General features: G+C 33.0%; 1 protein-coding gene across 1 annotated transcript in view; it reads right to left on the bottom strand.

The window, feature by feature from the left end:
• LOC149792832 (uncharacterized) overlaps nucleotides 1-26,906 on the bottom strand; it is a 114,872-nt gene that overhangs the window by 3,914 nt on the left and 84,052 nt on the right. The window contains exon 2 of the mRNA XM_089969594.1: nucleotides 946-952. Coding sequence (XP_089825720.1) covers nucleotides 946-952 — 7 coding nt within the window. The remainder of the gene's footprint in view (nucleotides 1-945; nucleotides 953-26,906) is intronic.

Below are 26,906 nucleotides of genomic sequence, written 5' to 3'. Positions count from 1 at the left end.
ATATATATTCTTTTAGAAAGTATGCAGTTGCTTGTGTAGTAGATAAACAATTAACTCCAAGTCTTAGTCGCACGTTTAATATCCGCAACCAGAAATACATTTGAAAGTCTTGGAAAAACTCATAATGGATTCAATTCAGATAGGTTTTCTCGTGACGTGAGCTTAAAAATTAGAATTCATCATTTATTGTGACTGGTGACATGTCAACCTAACGATAATATTCAATTGTGGATCGTTGCTTCTCAAATTTCACGACATAACAAGAAAATGTAATAGTTCAATGCGTCCATTATTTTCCTTTTTATTCTTTCTGGCAACTACTTTTCTGAATGCTTTTTGCGGGAGAACGTAAATGTCATCAGCAAATCCGACTACACGCAGAAGTTTGGGACGTGGAACGTTAATTACCTTTTGAATATGTGAACACGGATCGTTTTCTTGGTTAATTTGTTACGGAAAGGTTTCGTCAGACTGTGGCGATTGAAAATTTCCGTCTTTATTATTTTTGATATGTCTATATTACAATTAGTCCTTTATAAATGAGAATTAAAATATAACTAATTTATCGTCGTGCATCTACATTTCAGTGATCATATTCTCATTTGCCCTGCATTTAATAAATAGCCTTGCGTTAGGATTGGTACGTACATTTTCCTCTTGCTTTCCAATCACAAAACACTCTTTTATGCCGTTATATCGATCGTGTTTTATAACACATTCAAAAATAGAAGAAAAAAATTATTTCCCCCGTATTAGAAACATTTGCTAATGTAGTTATGGTAGTTTAATGCTATCTTATTATCTCTCTAAAGAATAGAGAAAATATTCTATCTTATTATCTCTCTAAAGAATAGAGAAAATATTCTATCTTATTATCTCTCTAAAGAACAGAGAAAATATTCTATCTTATTATCTCTAAAGAATAGAGAAAATATTCTATCTTACTATCTCTCTAAAGAATAGAGAAAATATTCATTTGCATGCTTTTCTGCTTTTTGACAACACTTCAGTAATTATTTAGAACTACTTAACATCTATTGCCACCAAAAATATACCAATATACAGAGGGTAAAATACAAATAATTACTGACAGATATCTGAAGAAAGCGACATATAAAGTCAACTTTTCAACGTTGTAATTGTCCCAAACCAGCATGAAAGTTGTATCGACTAACACAAGAACGTACTAAATAGATATGCCACACGTAAATACTGGCCAAACTATGTAGAATGAAGCTTATATCATGCATACTACGTGCACAATGTGCACTCTGTTGAATATTTTGTTAAAGTAAATAGTCGTTTTGACCAATGTGATGTGATGTGATTTGGATTTTTAACGCAACTTTAACAATTTTTAAGTCATATCGCTACGATGTCTGCAATGTTGCAGTTTATAGTGATGTCTAGCACTGGAGCATTATGCCGCAGACATGTAGCATGATGTCCCACACAGTCACATTATCCTGACACCAGGCCGACCAGTCGTAACACTAACCTCTTAATGCTGAGCGCCAAGCGAGGCAGCTGTTAGAACCATTTTTGTAAGTCTTTGGTATGACTCGGCCGGGGATTGAACCCACGACCTCCCACATCCGAGGCGGACGCTCTAACCAATAGGCCACCGGAGCGGTCCGTTTTGAGCAAAGATGATGAAAGAACCTAAATCTCTTGATGTATGTAATGCTGATATATCTTGTCTTATGAGATTATTTAATGGTAATATTTTATTTGCATACAATACAAAATAAATATAATTTGTCTTTAATATCTATCTCGAGCCTCACAGACTTTTAGCATAGTTAATTGCTAACTTGGCTAAAAACACAGATAAGATTCTTTTCTTCTCCCAGAGAGACACACCGGTTTCCAAACGGCATGCTTGACAATGAAAAGCATATTGTTTCAGACCGTGTTATATACACTTAGCTTGATTTTATTAAGTGATTTGTAATGGCCGTAACACATATCACTATTTCTTGGAGTGTACTTTATATGGCACGCGGCGTGGGAGGTTAAAATCGAACATCAATCACTTTCTCAAACCCCTAACAATAAATTACGACTTTATTTTCTCTTTACCTGCCGTTTTCAAAGTGTTCCAATATACAGGTAATTTCATCAAAGAAACAGACTGATTTCATCTTGTAGATACTGTTAACCTCTTCTGTTGCCACGCATAACACTTATATATTCCCATCTTCTCTCTCTCTCTCTCTCTCTCTGACTACAAATTTATAACACCGTTGCAAGGGATCAGTTGTTGCTGAATGTTTTGTATCGTTTCACAACAACCAATTGTTTTATTTTGACAATACAAATCTCAAAGAAGAACTTACTTGTCATTTATTTTAGAAAATTAAGCGCATGATAACCGCATAATTTTCAGACGTTGTCGTAATGTTTTTAAATAAATACATATAAAGTGCATCGAGCATAACTTTATTTTTGTACTTTTATGGATACAATTGGTGGCTAGGGCTAAGTTGTCTTTGTTTTTTTTCTTCTTCAAAACACTCTAATTTGATGTAGAAATAGAAAGCAAGCGCAATCGTCACCAAATACCTGGATATTGGAAGGTTATCAAATCTAAATAAGAAGGATTTTACAATAAAATAAATGCTTTATATACACAGCGACTTCAGGGACATTATTGTAACATTTTCTTACATAATGATCTAGCAGGACATTCTTCATGAGTTTTTGAATAACCCAACGATATATAGATATTACCAGCTATTTTGTCTCTACTGTTTATCGAAATCTTTACTCTGTTCGATATTAATGATAATGAGGTGTAACACAACGCATTTTGTCGTATACGGCATAACTTTAGAGGCAAATGTTCGTTAAGATTGAATTAAATAGATATTGCTTTGCTAAACTTAGTCAATGTGATTACTTTACTTGGAAAGGATTCAATGACTTGTTTCTCTATATATATTAAAATTATTGCTTAAAAGATTTACAAGTCATGTATTTAAAAAAAGAAATCCAAAAAGTATTAAATTGATCACATGGGTGTGGATTCAATTAAAACAGTTTGTTGACCTTTTAAAAAGATTCTGTAGCATACAGAAAGTGGAAGTATTTTCATTTACACTAAAAAGTAACCATTATTAAAATTCTGGCCTAGGCCTAATCTCTCAAGATTATATCATTCAAGAAGCTCTCGACGATTTCTCTATATATACAACTAAATACGTCTAAAGAAAAGCAACATAATATAAATATTCACACTTCGCTATAGACAATTTTTGTAATGGCTTTAGAAAGCAGTCTTTAATTCAAGTTTCTATACATCGTTATTGATCAATACCAGCGGCGGAGCAATCAGTAACCTAGATGCCTGAATACTTGAAGTTTTAATGAAAATAAATAAGCTAGGTCGTGCCAAATCCTCAAGCTATTTGTTCAATAGACTTTAAATTATCCTTAATGCATAAAAGAAATGAAAGTTGCGGAAAAATATGAACTTAAATTAGACAGTTTCTAATTTGTTCATTGGGCAGGGTAGGAGCGTATTAGACCTCTTTGTACCTATGCGTATGCATTATTTTACAGATCGTTTTATCATATCGTTCATTTGTTTGTCAGGTTTTGCATTTGTCATAATATAAATGCTACAGAAAAAATAACATTTAATTCCTAAATTCTAATATATTTTGTTCACCATATTGTGTGCACATCAAAGGAGCGATTTATTTATGCAATAAAAGATGAAATTTTTGTTAATATCGGAAAAATACAGTTTGAGTCAGTCACAGTGAGATTTAAAAATGTACGGTTGTAAGCATGATCTACTATTGTAAAAATATGTGGTGCTGTAAGTATCAAAGTTCTTTCAACGTGATGACGAAAGAAATGAAGGAGTAGAAAAGTATTTAAGTAATCTGATTAAAATCTGAAGTCCACTGTCCTACGTGTAAATCCGACAGTGACCACTCAAAGGGCATGTTCTGGTGATTCTTTGTATCACCATAATAGCTAATGTTATCAGCCATTCTTGTTTGGGAGACTTAGCAGTATGGCCGATTTGCATCAATTAATACGGAACGATTGCGTTCACTTTCAGATTCAATTTCAGATTCTTGTGATTGTGAAACATAAGCTATGACATTTGTTCTCTTTGTGGCATAAAGTTTGAAAACCTTTCCGTAGATTAGGCATACCAGCTATAGTCATGCAGTTTATGTGCTGGAATTACTTATAGCCTAATTAGAACTACATCAGATTATCAACAAATTTAAAGGCATGTTCTCTGAAGATTCATTTTCCAAATTTGACACTTGTTTTACTTATCCCAGACCTAAGGTATTAGAAAAACCACGAATTATTAGAAACATATGAACGAATTCCGTACTTCTTCGCAAAAACCGCTTTGGAGCAAACATTACGGCACGAAAATGATGTGGATACCATTTATCCTTCTTAAAATCTACATAACAAAATCAAGAATTCTAACAAATTATATAGCAATGTTTTGTTGCGTAAGAGAGAGAGAGAGAGAGAGAGAGAGAGAGAAAAGAGAGAGGAAATCTATGCAAGTTAATCGCACAATATTTAATAGAGCATATCATATTCAAGGTAGAAATCAATCTAAAACTGCACGGATTTTATTTTATATTTTTAGTGATCACGTTTCATGAATACTACTGTTAGGTTGTATATAAACATCTAAATTGTAACACGAAGAATAAAGAAGAAAAATCTTATAAAATAAAATGTATGTCTCTGACACGTTAAATGTTATGCTCTTTTGGATGTAAATGCAATGCTGATAATGTCGTAGATGTGTATAAGGTAGGCGAAATAAAAATATGCTGTCTTTCTGAAGAATGGATACGAAGCGAAAGGTAATAAAATATCAACATAAGTAATAGCAATAAAACGTAAGTAATGATGTCATTCCACCGCAGTTAAGTATTAAGAAACCAGAAAAAGGCTTATTTTCTACAATAGGTAAACCTATTAGTCGGCAAATGATGTTGTCATCAGTAGCCATTATGTTGCATACGGATGTCTAAGACGAGACTCTTCTGCTATAAAAATACAGATTGTGTTATAGCATTAGTACCATTAATCAAAGTAATTGCTTTATATCAGCAGCGAATCTAAAGTGATTATCTCTGAAAGCCTGTATTGTACCATTGTCTTATGTTACTATCTCTACCATACAAATGTATTATGTGTGAGTCAAGCGTCTTGGAAAGAAGCAACTGGCTACAACAAACCCAAATAGTACGCCTTTTAAAACAATAATGATTTTGCTAAGTGTAAAGCCGAATCTTAATGACGTGGATGTGATTCAGTTCCAGTAATGAAACCCATGAACTATTTATGTTGGCATGCCTAATTTCGTGGGCAGCTGTATATTGTATGTCAATAGCCTATGATATGATGACGTCTTTTATGACATGTCAATATACGAGGATCCTCATTCCTCTTGTGACTGTTATATATAATTGTCATCAATGGCATCGTCTAAATGATATGTGAATGGAATGAATCTGGATGGGCTGGACAGCTAACATCATTGTTGTGGATCAACAAAATAGCCATGTTATGCTGAATTTAATAAACACATCGCGTGAGCTATTTGTGTTAATGTCTACGTTTATACGTTTTTAGATTTTATGGATATCTGTTAGCTAATTTCTGAAAACGTAGTAATATACCAAGAGACTTTACGAGACTCCATGACACAATGGGCCCTATCTATTCTCTTAACAAAGAAAATTATCTGGTTATTTGTGTTCGATGTTTTGGTTGCATTGTGTACTGCAAGACGCGAGTTAATAACATTTGACATGGAAACGTTTACTGTAGAATCATACAAACGTGAAAATAGAAACAACATTTAAGTGTGAAATTAGACTTGTTATGTGCGGTCATTATATTGTCAAAGAAAACGTGCAGATAGTATAACCATTCAGTCGAGAACGACTCGGGTAACAACACATTTGACATATGATACACATATCTTACTTTGTGTTTATCTTTATTTGTCTATTATTCACTATGCATAAAATATTTTACAGGGCTGATGTTTATGATGTCTAATTTCATTTATTTGAGTCATTGATTAAGTTTTCTCGTCTTGTATCAAGAAATGTAGGACCAATCGGCTATAAACATCTACATGTTGCTGGGCCGGTGGGCTTAAATGAGATTTTCGTTAGTTATACTAACTGAAAATGTTGTAAGCGAGTTGTGCTTGTGGAAATCCTTAGTCAGTTTCGTATATAACTTTTACTCAACGTTACATAATATCAAATCAGCGTTTTAGTTATTGTCTGATGCTTTATTTACTTTAACTATTTTACACCCATGCGACAGAAAAATCTAGCTGTTTTGCTAACCTTACTTTTCTTATCTCAGTCTAGTCATCTCAGACCAGTCGTCTCAGTCAAGGTGTCCACGCGCTCCGAACTACTTTCAAAAAAAGAAGTTGTCTTCTGCTGTGCCTGACGTACTTGTTCTAAAATCAAACAACCACAACAAAAATACAACAAAAACAAAGTAACTTAAGGTCAATCCATATTTATGACTAGTTCGAGAGAGACAAAAACACACACGCAAAAGATTTTGAGCTTTTTGGTATTTTGCTAATTTGTTCCACACAACCAGGTCAGTTTTATCCTATATGCAGGCCTAGCTCAGTACATTTGCAGGTCAGCTTCATTAAATGTATCTAAAGCTACATAACTAGTTTCAAATAATTCCTGTGAAAAATATAATATACTGTTAACTGCATTTAAAGACACTGACCTGAAAATTGACTGTGCTACAGATAGGATAAAATGCCCAATGATCTGTGAAGTGAACTGAACTATGACAGAAAACACTGATCCATGCACACAGACTATAGACATATGCACTTCATAGCCTTCCAACTCTCTTAACAATTATGGAAAACTTAGTAACATCCAGAAAGCTTTATGTTTAACATTCTTTATTTTAATTTTGTTAAGCATATTCGTTAAGCCCCAGTTGAATCAAATATATGCCTATGCTATTTAATGACAAATAATGCACTTACCAGACAAATGGAATCATTTAACTCTCAACACATTAATCCATAAGCGAATTTCACCTTACGTCTTGCTATATTTCCAAGACAGAAAAACAAGTTTTCAAAGAATCAGTGAACGTGAAAGTTTCGCAGATGGTTATCCGACAGGGTCCGTATTTGGAGGGTCTTTCATACACGAGGGTAATTTAACAATCAATATTAAGGACAACACAATTATGTCACAAACATTTTCACCTCCTCAAAAGGAAAGGAGAGTTACACACGATAGTGACACAGATCACTAATTACCCGTGAATAACCCAAGCAAGGACACTGATGCTACATGTAACTTTTCGTTATAATAATAACCTATATACTAAAACACAAGTGTGGGCCCAGTATCGCTCCATTATTTACAATTTAATTTTCTAGTTCGGAACTGATGAAAATGAAACATGTTCTTGTAATAAATATTAGCTATTTGTTGTTAATTGCATGTTACATCGATATATTACATGTGATAATACCTCAGTACTATGCAGTGTTTTATGTTGTACTTCGGATGACACAGAAACGCCACAGTCCTTAGTAACATATGTGTTATTACTGCACCGAATGTAAACATATGCGCGTGAATTATATTGCACAAGAAAGTTCTTTTTTTATTTTAAAATGACTTAGTGGTGAGAAATATAATCTACGTTGGGTTTTGGACCGAGACAAGGAAATCCCAGTCGTTGGGTTATATTATATGTCTGCCCCCTTGGTAAGCCAAATAATGTAACCCCTTGACTGGGATTTCTTTGTCTCGGTCCAAAACCCAATCTAGATTATATATACACATTACGTTATCTGATTTGATCTATTAACGCAATTACAGTTCCTTGTTGAGAATGAACTATTCAGTATAATCTCGAATCACCTGCATCAGTATCCGGATAATTCCATTTTATATTTTGTCTGTTTCAATGCTGGCACCAACTAGGATCCATTTCATTCCGTTTAAAATCCACAATCTTTGGACGTCATAATACGAGAACAATACAAAACAACGTATATTGATGCGTAGATTGTAAAATCCAACATCGATAACTTATAACAGATTCTACTATTCCTCTAGGGATTTAAAATACTTTACAAATGAGATTTGTAGATCTATGACTATGGTCCTTGTGGCGACAAACTAATTTACAGAAGCTATCTTATTTCTCTTAGTGTGAGATCAAATTTACTTTTTATCAATTGCAAAAATGAGGTTCACGGCATCTTGACGCACATGGTTAATTCTTGAATCAAATTAGAGTATCTCCTGTAAACGACCTTGGCAGCTAATTTTATGTTTTTTAAGCGGTGATATGGAATCCAATAACATTTAGCTGTTTATAGGTTTAATTCTAGAATTAAAGACATAGGTGTTTACGTCTAGCATGCCTTCTTGCTGACCAAAGCGTGGTTGGAAGCTGTGCTGGTATGTTATTTCGTTGTGTAAAGCTATACTCGTTAAATTAAAAAGAATAGTGTCTTTTGACTTTACCGTTTATGACTGGCGTAAGTGCTACTGCAAATAATATGCTGATATGGAATAAAATTGGCTTTAGCTTTGCGTAGCTTAAAATCTTGAATTAAAGGGGTATACGAATTCTAGGCCTAGACGTTGACTAATATATGTTATAAAATCAAATAGGCCGCTGACATTATTATGTGCTAAAGAATGTCTAAATATCAGAGACAACAGTCTGTTTCTGTTTGAGATAATTCTGTTAATGCGCTAATATCTTTTCTAACATCAAGCATCGTATGATCTATAATCCTTCGTTAATACAATATATTTTACGTGTCTAAGAATAAACATAAATTAACAAATGAGAACATGCCTCACATTCAGGTTAACACGAAAGTATTAACATAATACCACTTTTTCTTTGTTATGTTTAAACTGCTTATTATCCTAATTTGAAGTCTTTGGTATAATTATTTTTGGACGGTTTCTCTAAACAAATCAGTGCTATATTAATGTAAAGTATCATTTATAATACATTTAGTTGTGTCTCTTGCGTGTGCCTCTCACATTTTGTTTCAATTACTTTTGTCATCTGGTATTTTATTTGCTCACTCCTCCAGTGCAAAAAACTATAGATATCATGAAATCTTCTTTAATGCCTTTATTTTCGATGGCGAGTGTACCTTGTAAAGCAATACAATTGTCTACAGCCACGCATGATTAATATGCAGATAAACCACTTCTACAAGGTTTCATAAATTTACATGTATCAAGGATTCTTTAAACGGATGGCTGCAAGTCATGGATTTTCATCATTCGTAAAACTCTTTGCAATATTTGATAAGTTTTTGTGAATAATCTTTACACCGTATACCATCTGGCTTACTAACAAGCAGGTTAACTTGTCTTAATGGAAATTCAGAATATTCCGCTAGTAATTGCTGAAGCGCACTAACGTATTTCGAAATCATATTCATATTAATTAAATGAAATAACTGTCTTTGGACAATTTGCAAACCTGCGACAATAGATTAATAACTACTTGATTCGTATACATATCCCGAAAATATGTTTTCATTAAGTCCTTTGGATTGGTAATATCTGCGTAATAACTTATTTTGTTAGTCTTATAATTACTATAATGCGATATATTTATGATGCGAATGATATGAATGTCTAGTGGTGTTGCTGTTGGTTTCAGAAACACGACTGCAAAAGGTAATGATGAGTGAACAAGTAAAATTCTTTCCTCTATTCCAGAGATTAATTTAAGACTAGCATCCCTAAATAATTCGAAAAAGAAATACAGATCCACTTCTATGCTGGTAATATAATGTCAGGAGATACATAGGACCAGTCCCCTTGGCGATTCTTTCAGGTATATATTCCAACAGAACTGTGTGCAGTTAGCCAAGTTGTATGGTTGAAGACAGTACTGTGGATAGACAAGTTCTAAGCTTGTACATTAGTTGCATTGATTCAAGTAGATTGCAAGAGAGGTTGTATAGAGTTTTGACGTGTGATACCACATATTACGTCTTGTAAATAAGTCCGTCTCGGCCGATCGATCATTCTATAAACTTTGTACAAAAACTGTTGTAATTATATACTGCCAACATTGTGTACAAGACACTTTTAAGGGAACGTTAAAATAATGATTTATTCACTTTGTACATGGTGAAGATGTGATTAATTCACACGTTTTATCCCCGTCTGTAATACAGGAAAAGGAAATCATGTCGATAGGCATTACTGAGCTTGAAATTACAGATTAAGAACAACGCTCCGTTGAGCTGTAGACTGATCAATATACCTAACCTATTTCTGTGTGTCAAAAATGCAATTAAAAAGTGAAAGATAATAAACGGCAAACGTAAGTATTAACGTAATGATATATTTCATAACGAATAATTTAAATACACCTTGTGAGAAACATATCATTTTTGCTGTTATCATTTTGGAAAATATTTTTTATATTTCTACCATTGCACTACCCAATGATATTTGAAATATGTTTAACATAAAAGGTAACTTAATTTTTTATAAACAAAAATAAAATAAAAACGTACTTTTTATCAATAGCCGTAAGTAAATATTTTGTGATGAAGTGAACAGTTTGCAATATCACTCGAGAAATATTTCCGTCTATCTACTCAAACAATGTAAAAATGCTTTTTTTTTTGCTTCCTTTGTAATGCATTAGCCCATGAATGGGCAGCAAATTAGTTATATAAATTGAGTGACCATTACGTTTGAATGCATATATTGAAGATGATACATATATGCCAGGAATACACACTCATATGATGAAATTACTAGCATGATGGCTATAGCGCAAATCGATATATATATATATATATATATATATATATATATATATATATATATATATATATATATATATATATATATCTGTAGGCTTATCATTTTCAACTGACATTTGATTACTTGAGCCAAAGATAAGCTGTACAATGCCAACGAGCCCAATATTTTTAACAAACATATAAGAGTTCCTATTTTGGCAACTAAAATGAGTTCTATCAATATTTAGTGATTGATAGATTGTACTTTTATGGACACCAGCACTAAAACGCTATTTAGCAGCACATAAAATGTTATATGACTGATTATTTATGGTTGATAAATGATTTATTATCGACCACCAAAAAAAATAATCAAAGAGTTAAAATCAAAAAGATGAGATGGTAAGGGTAATATATAAAGCTTCCCGATCAACGGGCAATGTAAACGGTGTGTGTCAATACAAATTTAAATGAAAGGCTTCTTTGTATTCACGAAGGTATATACACTACATGCAAACTGAAAAGTGATAGCATAAAACATATATCAGAATAAATGTTTATTTCTTTCAGGCATTTTAAAATGCACGAGACTTTTTGTATCAAAATGTTCCTTTATGTGACAAACATTGTAACAATGATCGCGCGCAGGCTGGATACCAAAGCAATCTATCATAAAGTGCTCAACAGTGAATGATTTATTGCAAGAAACGCGCTTTTTATGGTTTTTCGCCTTTTAGCATATAGGAGGGAGATATATTAGTATGAACAATTCTAATTCGCACAACGAGTACCTCGTTCCTGCAGTTGCTTCTGTCGGAGGGAGCATGTTCTCCTAGTGCTGACTTCATTGTATGGTGCTTGTTATTTACTGCATCATTCCGTGATGAGTGCCATTTGCGGCATAAAAACTAGGTTTTAAATCAAAGTATGGTCTTTTAAAATCATATGGTTTTAGTGATAGAACCATTTTAGCAGAGCTCTCTACTTTTTCATTACTGTTGATGCCAAAATAGTTGGGTATCCAGCAGTATACTATATTGTGGGAGGTAAACAGCTCGCTATGTTTGATGATAACATCATTCACGAGCCTTCCATTAGGACGTCAGATCAAGACAGACTAACTATTATGTGTAGGTTTCAATTACATTAAGACCTATTGAGTTTGCATCACTTTAATTAAATCGCTGTACCATATATTAAGCCAGTCCGTCTCTAATAAACCTCTTATGTTATCTCATAGTTTCATTCACATTCACTGCTGAAATGTTCTTCAGTACATTCCTATAAAAAAATGGAAATTTTAATTTCGTATCTGGTTTTCTTAAATACTGTGCTGATCAATTTTCAGCTACTTTTGTCTATATTCAGACACAGTATATCATCGTGCGTTTTTAATGATGTACACAAAATGTTGTAATGAAAGACGGTAGAATAATCAAAAAATGTGTTACAATGGAATGAGAAGAGATTAAGTTCATAAGGAGAGTCTTCTGGGCTTTACAAGCCGTTCAGATGTAAAAACAAATCACTTTCTATAGTATATAGACAAAATGATTGTGTTCATATTTGGTTTTTATCTCATGATGTAATGTGACAATGTGCATAATTATATCAGATCAGGTATGTTACTTATAGTCAATGTGTAATGTCAGGAACGCTATTTTTATTCAGCTTTTATTGTTTGCCTTGAGACCTATTAAGTATAGCCAGCGCGTACTGTGTGCTATGATGACTGTCACGAAAAAATCAAATGCAATAAAATGCTGTCGTACTACATTTGTCATCATACAGTGAAGAATTCACTGAATAGTTGTCTGACTACTTTAAGTCATGAACATTAAGATAATATAGCATTAATGTTTTAAATAGGGCTTCACACTAATTCAACAATGAATATAATGTTATTCTCTCACAAAGCGTCTATCGCACACTTGATTCATGTATAGTTATGTAATTACAGTTCATTTTTAATGTACTTTGTATATTTGGCGTACCTGTCAACGCCGTTTAACAGCGTGTTTCTCTGCATCATTGTCCTTATTATTTCCGATACAGATGCACATGAGTAGATTAATGTTTACGATTACATTATATCAAGATAAGAAAAGAACCATAAACAAATAACAATGGATACTTGGATTGTTGAATGGAGAGGAATTAAATAAACAATGGAAAGCATTCACTAGGCCCGATAAAATTGATATGGTCGACGGAGTCCTATTGGTAAAAATAAAGATAGACGCATTGAAGTGGAAAATGAGATTTTAATACATTTGTGATGATCATTACTTTCTATAGTCGTGGATTAAAGCTACACATAATGTAAAAACAACCATAACATTATCGCTCTTAAAAACAGAGTCAAAATCTCTAATTTTAAATTTCAATATGAGATTATTTTGCAGCCAGAAGATTGTATGGACGAATAAACTTAGCAACCTTACACTCGATTTTTATGCTGTCTTACATAACACTAAATTAGCTTTAATTACCGCAACTGTTTGGGTTTGTGTCGCTTCGCCTTCACTCAACTTGGCGTCCTCTGCCATTTTCCTATCAGTTTCATTTCAGATCCATAATCATATATTTGCTTTTCAAGTGCATTGTACAGTTTACCATCATTCTTTTGTGCGTTCTTTCCATACAAGTCCAACAATGATCGTTTCATTCTTTGTTTGTTCATGCTTGCTCCAGTGCATACAGTTCACATTCGTTTGATATGATGATGTCAGTAAAATAACCAACCAAGGGCATTGATTTGTGGTTATAAGACACCAACGTTTCTATGTATCTCTGCGCTTTATTCTTTTCAAACGAGAACAGCATGCAAACTTAAATTTGTAAATCAATGACTACTTTAAAAATAACGAAAGAATTGTTAACATGGACAATCGTGTGTCTGTTAGAGAGTCCATGTATTGATAGAAAGTAATGATATAACATCACATCATGCAGCTTAATTCTTCAAATTCTTGGTGTAAATATCGTGTATTCCTGCTTCCTCTGTACGATTTGAGGCTCACATAGTGTTGATATGGAGTACAGTGCCTTTTACCTGTGGTGGAATATATAAGAAACAGAATGAAGCTGGTTCCCTTGATAAAATATAAGCATATCCATACTTGTTTGAAAGCAGCCTTTGAATTTCTGAGAATGAAAGACAGATGGTTTACTATACTTCATTAATAACATTTTTCCAGGTGTGTCAGGATAAACATCAACACTTTTATCAAAGAAACTATTTTCTTAAATGTATTATATCTCTGTATGAAAATAGCAAACTTTCGTTTAAGTTACTGTACATTGTTACAAAAAATAAAGTTTTAAATAATGTCACACATTTTGTGGGTGCAATAACAGGTCTTTTTTACGTTTGTAATATCCTCACTAATTCATAATAGATATGAAAGCAAATATAACGTACCGATTTATGGGACGTCCCAATGACTCCTATTCAAAATAAACGCGAACAGTCTGCTTAAATTCAAATTTTAATAAATCGTCATATATTGATTTCACCAGCAGTTAAGTTTTTAATTTTTAGCAGGTTAAAATAGTTGACTTTATTATTTACACATTTTAAAATTCTGGTCTAGTCTCTGTTAATTGATTCGCAATGAGTTTTAACTCTAATTTCAATTTTATCTAGTGATTACCATTGACAGTGTTCAAATATTTAATGAAATCCTTAAAAGTTTGTTAGAGTCTGTTTGTCTCAAATTTGTAATTAAATCTAAGAATTCCTTTCAGTAAATTTTCTGAAGCAAAAAAGCTCACTGAATCTTTTACAGTTTGACGTTCATTTTTGTCACTTACAATATAGTTATATTGTATTTATTGTACCCTAGGTTTTCAACTTTGCCCCCATATCCAATGTTTTCTTCTTCAAGTAATTGCTGGTTTAGAGTTGTGCATTCTCAGGCTGTTGTTGCTGTTGTTTACTCTCTCAAGTTTGTTTTATGGTTGTGGGAAACAGAAATGATAGGATGATATGTATTCATCTTGTTTGGTGCTCATAGACAGAAAATGACACGCATTTATTCTCAAGTGCATCATTGTGTACTATTGCCAAACCAAACTGAAAGCCACCTTGTTCATTCCCTCCTTAGTATCTGATCTAAAATCACAAACTCGGAATGGAAAAAGACATAGCTCAATAATATACCTTGTTATATAAACATTGTATACATTATGATTTTTGCGTTCATTCATTGTATTTTTTCTGTATCATATTTCTTGTTTTTCTATACCGAAGACATGTCACACTGAAATCTCGAATTATGCTATCGATCACGAAACATACATTTATAGTTTAATAAAGACTTCCAATTTTATATTTGTCTTTTTGACAGATACGTTTTAAACAAATCCTGGTAATATGCAGTAGAATCACAACTCAAGACCATAAGTGTCCATCAAAAGGAGCTATATTCCTCAACCATATCATATTACCTATCTTTATGTAAGTGGTGATCCACAAGTGCGATCTGTTTTAAATTTTCTGTGAAATCCAGAGATTAAATTGTAATCATAATGTTTCCGATTTGCTCAAAGACTAATACAACCTTGAAATTAACACAATCATTTTTTCATTTTTCAAACCATGCATGCCAACCATTCATAAAGGAAAAAGCCCATAGAACAAAGAGACTGAAGAATCAAAAATACAAAGTTTTGGTTATTTTAATTATATGGAAATATCACTATGGAGCAGTCGTACCAACAATATACGAAATTTTAGACAGTGTTAAGTCTATATTGTGAGAAATAAGCTATCGTTTGCAAGGCATGATTAGCGGTATTGCAAACATATCTTTTGAGTACAAGATGCGTGTAGAGATAGTAGAGTCTACAAAGGTATGGTAAACACATTTGCTGAATGTTAATGAATATTACTTAAATATATTTGATTCTTCTTTGTTATATGTATTTATCCGAAATCTGGTTATATTGTATGGATCACCATATATGTGGTTGTCATTGTTACCGTTATATGTGTTCACAAGATACTTAAAGTATGTATGTAACTGTCTATTTTCGGCCTCCGGCTTTAGTCTCAGTAGCAAATGAATGCTGAAATGGTGACTTTGTATACCGAATTGTGTTCATATTTACTACAGCTAATGTAAACTCCATAGTATTGCTTTCAATACTAACAATAATATACGTTACTTTTCGAAATCGTAAGTTAGTATCCAATATGTTCACTTTGCAAAACGATAATTCTTGTTGATGTGTATTTGGGCTACATATTTGTTTCAGCATGCGCAAATTTAAACGTTTGATATTTACTCTGTGCGAGTAAATCCCAAACACCATTAATGCAACACCGTTCAAATGTTGTTATTTAACAACATTAAAATTAAAAAAGGAAAAGATGTTGTGGTCACAAAAACATTTCATCTGCATCCACGGATTAGATTGACCTTATAGAGTTGTAAATCAAACAAAGATAACATCTAGCTTCCGAAATGACGAAACTAATATTAAAGTATTTTAGTCTTAGTGTAGTCCATGTCCTGTTATAACTCGATGCAAGTCGCCTAGGTGTTAACGAAAAGGATATTTCAATCCTTCACTATGTAAAATAGCACTCTATATGAAACTGATTTAACAAAATGTGACTCTTTGACTGCCTTTCCTTTTAAATTATCGTTACAGTCCAATACGTTTTAAGTTCTCAATGTAACATCATGATTAGCCGTTTGCGCATTACGTTTCTTCATTATCTGCTGCAATTCCTTCTCGTACTGATTGCTGCAGATACAATTAATCCATTGTCCATTTCCGCAAAGGTGCATTTTCATGTCTCTGTGAAAGTAGTCATATTGCAAATACAGTTTCATCAATCGGAACTCAAGGCTTAAATCGAATGAGAGGCTTAATCTGAATAACAGAGGAAGGCGTACATAAAAAAGCAAGTAAAAAATCATACGTACTTTTGACAGAGTTGATAATAGCTCTTGAAGTATTTTGTTTCTATTCATGTGCGAAATAAGTTAGAGGTAGATCCGTACCAACTGCAGTGCAATCCCGGAAGTATATGCTTGTCTATTCTTTGTTTAATACAGTGTAAAAGTGTTAATCAGGTCAATTCCCAAGATTATTATTTCAATACATTTTAAAATAGTCCACGTTGCGGTATCAGAAGAGGTGTCGGAGAAACATGTGGAGATAAGTAGGAAAGTTGTTTGTTTCTAAATTGGTTGATTTGCATGGTGTAAGTAGTGATGGATGTTTTGCACGGTATAGCGGTATCGTCCATCTTTCTTGGTAGCCTTACGTATCCACGACTACGCTGAACTTTTTGACATCTCGTATATTCGGCTATTTGCCTATTTACCCTATTTGAATAATGTATATAAAAATAATGGTTTTGAACCATGTTGTTCGTAGCAATTTTAGCAGACATCTGAACACGAACTTATTAAGGTCGGAACAGGTCCAGTTATAAATAACTCGTATTTTACTTCCGCATTTGTACATACAGAAAAAACAACCAAATCATATGTTTGTAATACTATGCATGCCAGTGATTGATAACAAAACGTTTCTGAGCTACAGACGGACATATATAGACATTTGGCTGTGAGTAATCATGGTGATTAGTTTCTTTTTTTTTTGGTTGATATAATTTATTGTTATGAATGAGAAGCATCTTTATTTTGTTATTATGATGTCGTGTACTATCTGTATTACATACAAAATGCAGCGCTAACGTTAGTAAAATTCCCACGTAAGTATCAGTGTTTTTCTGCTGTATAATGCATCAAATAAATGGGCTGAATAGTAAATATCTTCCGAAGGACATACCTAGGTTTATTTGGCAGATTTGGGTTAAGTGACCAAAATGTCTGAAAACATGTCGTATACACGACCTATGTTTCTTAAACATATTAGTGAACTTTTGTCTTTTAACCAAAATCTTACTACCTGTATTCTTTTAGCAGGCAACCTAATTTGCCGGCAATCTAATTAGCTGGTCTCAGAATGTTTCTCATATACCTTGGATACATTTTGCCTTGTCTCAAATATAATGTCCTGGACCTTTCAATACGTCCACAAATTCTTTAATATAATTGAATGTTTTTATAAGTATATTTAAAATTAACTCAGAACAAAAATATATCTTAACCGTTGCAAACTGCCGATCTAGCATAAGGGTAACCACATAATCAAATAATTATACTTCTAAATGACGATATGCTGGTGATATGGAGCACTTTGGCTTTTAGCTTAGGTGGAATGTGAAAGTTAAATATTTGAATAATATATTTAGTAAAACTATCGTTTGTTCTAAGGCATAAGTAATTAAAAATATTCTCACTTATCTGGATCAACGCCAATAAATTGTTAAATTATTCTTACAAATGTTAAGTTTTCAAATAAAAAAAAGATTTCATTTGGCTCAGTTGTTTAAGTTCCTTATTCAGAGGGCATTAAAACAAGTGATATTTGAATCATATAGCTAGACTGCATATAGGGGGGATAACAGTTGGAGAATCAAAAAATGTTTGATTTTGAAATTCTGGACAAAGATTTAAATATTGACGTACATTATAAGAGCTATGGCTTATAAGCAAATTTTATTACGAATGCCATCACGAACCATTAAAAGATAAATTTAACTATACTTATAATTGAACAAAAAACCCAGACGTACACTGCTGTTCAATTAATAGGCATATTATATCTAAGTATTCGACAAGTTACTAGACTAGTCAGCCCATCACTATATGCAGTGTGTGAGAAATACTTTTCTTCATTGCAGCTGATTATAATATTAGAACCATCTATTTAAACATACCTACACCATCGCCATAATATGAGGTACGGGAGATCATATATATATAATCAGGGGGAATCTAAAATGCATGCCTGTTCATATTAAAGTAGGCACATGATCATATCCAATATTTCATGACGCTATATATGTGTGTGTATATATATATATATATATATATATATATATATATATATATATATATATATATATATATATATACTTTCCAGACAAGGTTTTCAGTTTGTTTCTGTTATAACTTGCCTCTTTCGATTGCTGGTGTGACGGACATCTTCTTGCTTTATCTGGGTACACCAATCTCTATAACATCTTGACCAGGCAAACACCACCGACTATTATTGCAAAGACTTTGCAAACCTTTATTTGGTGATGTGTGCAAAGTGACGGGTGCAGTATCCCACAGGCAAGCGTTCGAATCTCCCTAGACAACGAATGTGTATTCGCTAACCTTTATGATAATATTATTAACATAAATTTACATAAGAAGTAGTCTACAATATAATCTAGATACTTATAACTTTAAAAGAGATTACGAATTATTCAGTTTTCTCGTATATAATGCAGACAGCCTTTCTAAAGTTTACATAGAACTGGCTGTCTTTTTGAAGTGTTAATAATGCTGGCAGTCTTTTATTAATTGCAGTCCTAAAAATTATAATGATAGGCTTTGACACTGATATGGACACAATTGGTTTATACCATTAAACGTTTTATTATGCATTACGTAAAATATTTCGAATCCTTTTAATTGTTCAGAACATAAAGCGGGAGCCTTAAATTAACCAATTAGGAATACACCGATGCATTTCAGAGACATCTAAAAGTTTTGTACATATATTTGATATACATCAAAATGTGCATCCAAAATAATATTAATGTAAGGAAATTAGACTCTGGCTTCTGGGTATCAGTTATGTTATTGATAATTTATACTAAATGAAAACAGTCTACGCTTAAGCTGGATATAAATCTGACATTTATATAAATTTGTGAAACGTCGCAGTTATTGTTTTAAGCTCCTTATGTCTGAGAGCATAACTAATTTCTTTGAAAACTGAACATTGGTTTTTATAATTTGTTTGAATGACAAGTACCCACCCGCCGAAATTAACCCCTTCAGATATGCGTGCCGAAGAAGTTGCAGAAAAATGTTGATGTTGGGTCAATATGAATGTTTGGTAATAGTTTCTTATAACAATGAAATATATATATATATATATATATATATATATATATATATATATATATATATATATATATTCCTCACTCAGAGGTTAAATTGGACAGATATGGAATATGATATTCAACCGATTCGTGTACTGTATAATGAACCTTAATTTCTTATTCCATGCGTACAATCATATCAGTTTTGTAGGTACACTTAATTCTCGCTTACTAGCTTAACTCCTCAAGTTTTTCAATGATTTATTTAAGTACAAAGCCTCCGTCTACATGCCGTAGATTTGATAAAATATTAAATTAATATTCTCTCAATTTTTTTTCCAGTGCGATAAAAATGGTGCGTGCATTAATTATGTGTCCACGATTCCATAAAATAAATTGAGACTCGAATGAATTGGGCTAAGTTGCTCGCGGAATATAGTTCTAAATACAGGAGTCTAGATTGTAAATGAAAGCAACAAAAATAGTTAATGTGTGCCCTAGAAACGTTTGTGAATGACATTCATTTTCTAGATTGTAGTTTGTTGTCTTTGAGCAAACACGGCGGAAATTAGTCAGACCCAATTGGCCAGAAAAGTCACACCTAGAAGATTGAATGTCTGTAGTTTGGTTCAGTGGGAATAAAATTGTTATTGACAAGGTTTCAAGTTTTTTTCTTTTTCATTGACGTTTCCAAATATTAAATGGTTTCGCACAAACCGTGAATCAACTTGTCATTTCCACACGCTCGAGGACAAGTCAATGCAAACGCATGACCGACGAAAATACTTTAGTAAGCTGAGTGAAATTCTGGTACGATGATGTCACACAAGAAAACAATATATAACAGATATAACTGATAGATCAGTGACGACGTTTCGTGTCTTTAAATGCACATTAATAGGATTGAAAAATACATACAAAACAAGATATGCATATACATTACTTAAACGAACGGGAAAGCAAATGAATGAATGAATGAATGAATGAATGAATGAATGAATGAATGAAATTAAACGAAGTAGATAGATACATAGGCAGATTAAAGGTTGTTGATGCATCTATAACAAGTATGGATTTGGAGCACTATGGAATGTACAAAAGTACGAAGGGACTTCTCTAAATGCAACGTTCAGAAGACAATCGCCCAGAGAAGAATCTGAACTGAAAAACAACTAATAGATATTTTCTTGACTCGTGTGAACTGCAGTTAAACTGTACGTAACTGATGAGAACTGTATCCAGGAAAGGAAGTATCATAAACGATTCACTGGAACGAAAACAGTACTGCTGACGAATAACGAAAGGCGCATGATGAACTGTAATCAGTAATATTTCCAACTGAGATCATCTCAGCTGCTGTCGTCCCTTATGTCCGGTTTGCATTTAATATATTATGAAAATAATTATTACAGTAATTGTATTTTCTCACCGCAACATTTTCATGTATATCTGTTAAAACTGCTACAAATATGAGATGTTGTGCTTTCGACTTGCTCATGTTTTGTTTATATCAAATATGAGGTGAAAAAGGTGGCACTTCTACATTTTGCAATGTTTAAGAACGCATCTAATTAATGTAGAGCCAATACAGATTTTTTCATATGTTAATGCATAAAAGTGAGATTTAAACATGACAAAGTTTACATTTGATATTAAAGGAAATGAATCTTTGAATGTTCATTATAAGATAAGTTATGATTTACAAGATCAGATCAGGAAATCAACGACAACCTACAACATATAAATTGATCGAAGATTTGTTTTCTGAATTATTGATCTTGTGACCAAGGGAAGGGACAAAATTGCTTCGTTTTTGGTGTTAAAAATATCAACGTTAGATTTACTCATTATGGTTATTAGTTTGAAACAAAGTGTCGTACTTAGATCACACCGAACAGATATCTTGTGCAATAATACAAAATCCAAAACTGTAAAGGCACGGACAATGTTTCATTCTGTCTTCTTGAGACGTTTGTCTAGGAGGCAGATACACTGTTCTACGTAAACAGATCATGCTGTAGTTACTCAAATAAAAGATCAATAACGGAAATACATCGATGGATTCATAGAGAGTGAAACGGGAAAAGTCGCCAAATAATGACGGAGAACTCCATCATGCGATAATGTATGTAGTTTATAAAGAACCACCACCCAAAAAGTGAGTTTCACTTGGATTCTGCAGTGATATGCGTAAGCATTCATTAGAGATACGAAACTTTGCTTTGTCGCTACTTCCTTGTAAGAGTTAAATGACGTAAATGTTCAAACTAGAAAATCTTAAGTACGTTGACCAAGCCTAAAATGAAGCAGGTCGTGTTTTATTTAGGTAAGATTTCAAAGCAGGTTAGTCTAATCTATTTAAATCTACCTTTGTGAACACAGGCCTTCTTTTCTGGATCCTTGATATATTACAACTGTATTATCTATTCAAACATTATTTGATCAGCAGTTATGTTCAAAGTAGGTTTTATACAAACTCCACCTCACACTGCGAATCAAACGTGTGAGTAACGTTTCTTTTATCGGTGCATACAAATCCTTATTGCTGTACACGAGGGTATACTAGTTTCGATTCCCAGACCAGACCTACCCGATTGCTGTATTGTTCCCTTAAGCTAGACACCTTAGCCAAAATTAACTTAAAGCCACGAAGTAGAATATTTTGCGATAATCCAGACAAGCAAGAAATATTACTTTGCATCTCCGCTGCAGATATATAACTTTGTGTACTGTTGATATTTAAAATGATGTTGTAAATATTATATGTTTATTGAAGACAATTCGTTTTGGTTTGCCGTAATAAACCCATTTGAAATGTATATGTAGAGAAGATTGTTGGCCAGATCACCAGTATTACAACCAATGGTTTACAGACACTACTAACTAATTGAAGGTCAGAGGTGCAGATATTCTATGCGTCCTTCCTTGCGAAACATTTCGTCAGACATACGGTTATACCGATATAGCGAAATTACACTAAAAGTGTTGAGAACGGTTGTTTAAACTGTTCTCAAACATGTTTACTTATATAAAGGTAAAGAGATTAAGCTCTATTTTTGTTACTCAGGTAGTAATAAATCCAGCTTGTGTGCTAAAGTGAGTTAAAGTTACCGCTGATGTAATTTGCATTCATCAACTCTTGACAAATCTAGTGACCTGGAATGTTTTCTTCTGATTTCATTAATTAGATTCACTGCACACAGGGCTAAGAAAGTTGATGTTCGGTTGCCAAACGTTCCTAAATAGACTATAAAGTGACAGACCATCTATTTCACTGCTTGTGCAATTGCTTTCAATGTTTCCTACGTCGTTTTTGAGAGATGTATAATATGTTGTTTCAGTATGGAACCGAAAGAATAATAGTCTGATGAGAATATTCAAAGTCTTACTTCTTTTGTGCCTCATTAATTGGTTTTAATAATTTTTTTATGTTTACGATAATTAAATATGGTCTGTTAGGTATCACGGGAACTCATAAGCCGAAAGCATTTATGTGTATGCATGTCGTAATTTATAATCACCGTTTTTCTTTTACTTCAACGTTTACTGCTTGCGTTGTATAAATATATGTAATGCCGTGGTCGGTCATAAAGTATTCCTGTAATTATTTTAAGGTCATTTGTTACTTTATCGGCTTATAAGTCTATCAGTAGAAATATATGGACTAATCTTGTATTCGTTATACATGGACCTTGAAAAATGTAATTGTCGCTGACTTAAAAACATTTTACACTCAATCAATACTCCAAACGACATCGAGATAAAGAAATACAGATTATGAATCATTATTATTTTTTTTAAACATCCCTTTGCATTTTCAGCGAAAACTAAATTCCAGTTTTGTCCGCTTTGAATCCAACTCTGCTATAGTCACCATGGTAACTAGGCTATTATCCATTAAAATAAATGGATCATCTTTGTGATCAATAAGAAATTATATTCTACAAAGTGTGCCTCCTTCTGAACTGGGAAAGAGTTGATCCGTTACATCAAGTTCGGTCTTAGCTTCTGGCCTAATAAACATAATAAAATAAATGAGCGGACAAATTTGCTCACGTACTATTGAAAGTAGTTTGGAAAGGTAATATAATGGTTATCACTAAAGGCTAATATGAGCTTCTTTCATTATTACGGCTAGGTCAAGAACTTCATCTGTATCAAAGCGATATGTCAGCATTTTGCTAATTTGTCTGACTATAATAGAGATAAATGGGTCATATAGAAGCATAACTTTTTTTTATAATTTCTCTGCTTTGAAGAGAGGTTATCTTTGAAATAAGCTTTGATTTTAACTTGTGAAAAGTACCATCGGTATTGCTAGTACTGAAAATTGTCTTTAGATTAATAATAACGCAAAGCAACAATCCTGCGTGACACATTAAACAAGGAATACATATTAAAAAGGGAAATAAACCCTTAATAAACCTTTCATATATGTATATATAGTTTTCATTAAAAGAAACGACAAAAATATATCGTGATAAAACATTCTTAAATAGATAAAGAACATTTTCAAAACATGTTCAGCGACCGATGTTTGCACGCGAACTGGTAAAATAAAAGTTCAAAACCCCGTCGTTCATTTGTTTCTATTTCTTTCCCGCACAATATCAATAAACAGTAAGATAAGGTGCAGACTTGCAGGATTTCCGTTTCATTTTACTGAACGGTTCGGTCCACTGGGAAGAATCAAGAAATCAATTTGCCGGGGGACGATTCCCATACAGGATTCTTGCAGTCATGGTCTAGACAGAGAATGAGACATTATTTAAGAGAAAAAGTTGTGTTCATAACGTTAAACGGAACACTAACATATTAAGTATTTGCAACATACAATATCAATGGACTGCGTGCACGAAATTGGAAACAGCCTCTCTTATACCATCTTATAGTTGATAATCTATTACGATCCATGGCAATAGCAATGTTGGATGCCTTACTTAAAATCATGCAAATCATCCGACTACAACACAAATATAAGCAATTTCATTCACATCACGCTTTAATCACTTTTCCTATAGTTCTGCAATAAAGGTTGTTCACATTTGTCGCATGTGCTTTGATACCACAAACGCATTTTAGAACCAAGGCATAAGCTGAAGGTTATACACAACTGATAGTTTTGCCAAATTAATTTGGTTACTCTTTGATTTGGTTTATTAAAGTTCATTTATCTTTCTATTTACTTCTGTTTAGTGCTTTTTCTTTGTTTTCTAGAGTTGTTTTTGCTATCGATGCTTTTCCAATTCGTTTGCAAGGTAATGGTTTGGTGTGCGTTGCTTTGATTTTATACATTTTCATCTTTATCTAATGTTGATATGGTTAACATATGATATGATATTAGCAAATTATCTGTTATAAAAGTAGTATATACATGCCATATCTATTTCATTTTAAGAGGAATTAAAATTACCATTATGATAGAATTTTGATTATGATACATAAGCATCTAGCTTAAAAACATCTTAATATAAATTGCTGTATGTTCTGTGCAAGAACCTTAAAGGCGTTCAGTATAATTTGATTTATTTTGTTGTCTGTGAAATAAAAAGGCAGACGGAAAGATATTGTGCGACCACAAAAGGAACAATTACATATTCCAGAGAAGATATGATTCTGGCAGATTTATGTTTGGAGGTGAGGAAATATAAGTCAGATAGCCTTGATGACTTATTATGCAAATTTAAAATATTAGTGGAGCAATAATAGAACGAGAAAAGGGATACCAAAGACTTTGAATTTAAGTCTGAAACATAGGAAATTAAATTCTTGATCACCTTGCGTTTCCTTACATGTCTCCTTTTTATTTTCGTGGGCAATGCATAAAATGTGCCTAATGTGCAGTTCAGACAGCTCGCGGACAAAGCGAAAGCGGAGTGACGTATTGATCCAAACTTTATCTTGTTCATTAGTCACATCATGTTCTTCATGATTGAAAAGTGTCATTATAACCCAACATTCCAGTTTTCAGAAGACCAGTTAAACCTGTCTTACGTAAGTTTCAATTCAGACGGCAGTTTGAAATAATGGTAAGACTTTTAATCATTGACATCAGATAGCCATCATTTAAAGTACAGGCAGCTCTCAGAAGGAAGTTTAAATCAGTCAACTTTATAATCATAAGAGGAGGAGAAAAATGATTGTATGATGCATAAGAACATATAATTTCATTTCGCTTCGATTAACAGTGTTGTTATGGGTATATATATATATATATATATATATATATATATATATATATATATATATATATATATATATATATATATGTAAGCTCAAGACGATCGCAAGTTTGCGCTGGATGAAACGACGAGCCGGGCGACCGTAAACTATACCAACTCCCACGTGGAAAAATATTGCAATCTCCGAGAAAGGCCGCTCCCCATCCACACTCACACAGACGCACACATACATATACACACACACGCATACACACACACTAAGACTGGAGACCCAGACGGTTTCCTTTATCACCCGAACAGTCCTGTGTCAACTGACACACGTGTCAGGGATGTAATTACGCATCTAAGGCCATTTAAATGGAATATCATTTGCATTGATCTGCTACGTCATCGAGCCACTTATGAAAACACTTTCACCGTAGTGTATAATCAATGCGTCACATTTGTCGCGTTTCTCTGATTGGACAAGGTGTTAAATAATCTGTCCTTCTTCCTTGGGGAATTCCACTTCACGTTCAATTAATAAACAACAGAACAAACTATAATCAAGCAAATACTGGAATATAGTTAGTGACAACTCTTTCATTTTTGTCAGATTTATTATAACATTAAATCTTAAAATATATTGCGATCCCCCCCCCCCCCGCCCTCCGCCACTGGAACGTATATGCCAATACAATTTCTGTCTGGCAGTTGACTCGAATAATGCTGTTGTGGTTTAGGGAAGAAAGCCTTAGATTTTGTTCTTAACTTAATATATTTTGTACAGATATTGAAATATTACAAACAAACGCGTTTTCATCTTTTAGCTGATATGTGTAAAAATGCATTCCAAATTTATACAGTAAAAGCTAAATGAAGATGGAAATGTGTTTGAATTTTATTTTTGATCATGGCTGAGCAAGAAAGATGGTGGTAAATTCAAGCACAGTGTCCA

Source organism: Sinohyriopsis cumingii, chromosome 9, assembly GCF_028554795.1.
Source record: "Sinohyriopsis cumingii isolate HCF-2022 chromosome 9, ASM2855479v2, whole genome shotgun sequence".
In the NCBI taxonomy this organism is placed as follows: Eukaryota; Metazoa; Mollusca; class Bivalvia; order Unionida; family Unionidae; genus Sinohyriopsis; species Sinohyriopsis cumingii.
Note: the sequence above shows the minus strand (reverse complement) of the source record. Positions and strands in the feature narration are given on the sequence as shown.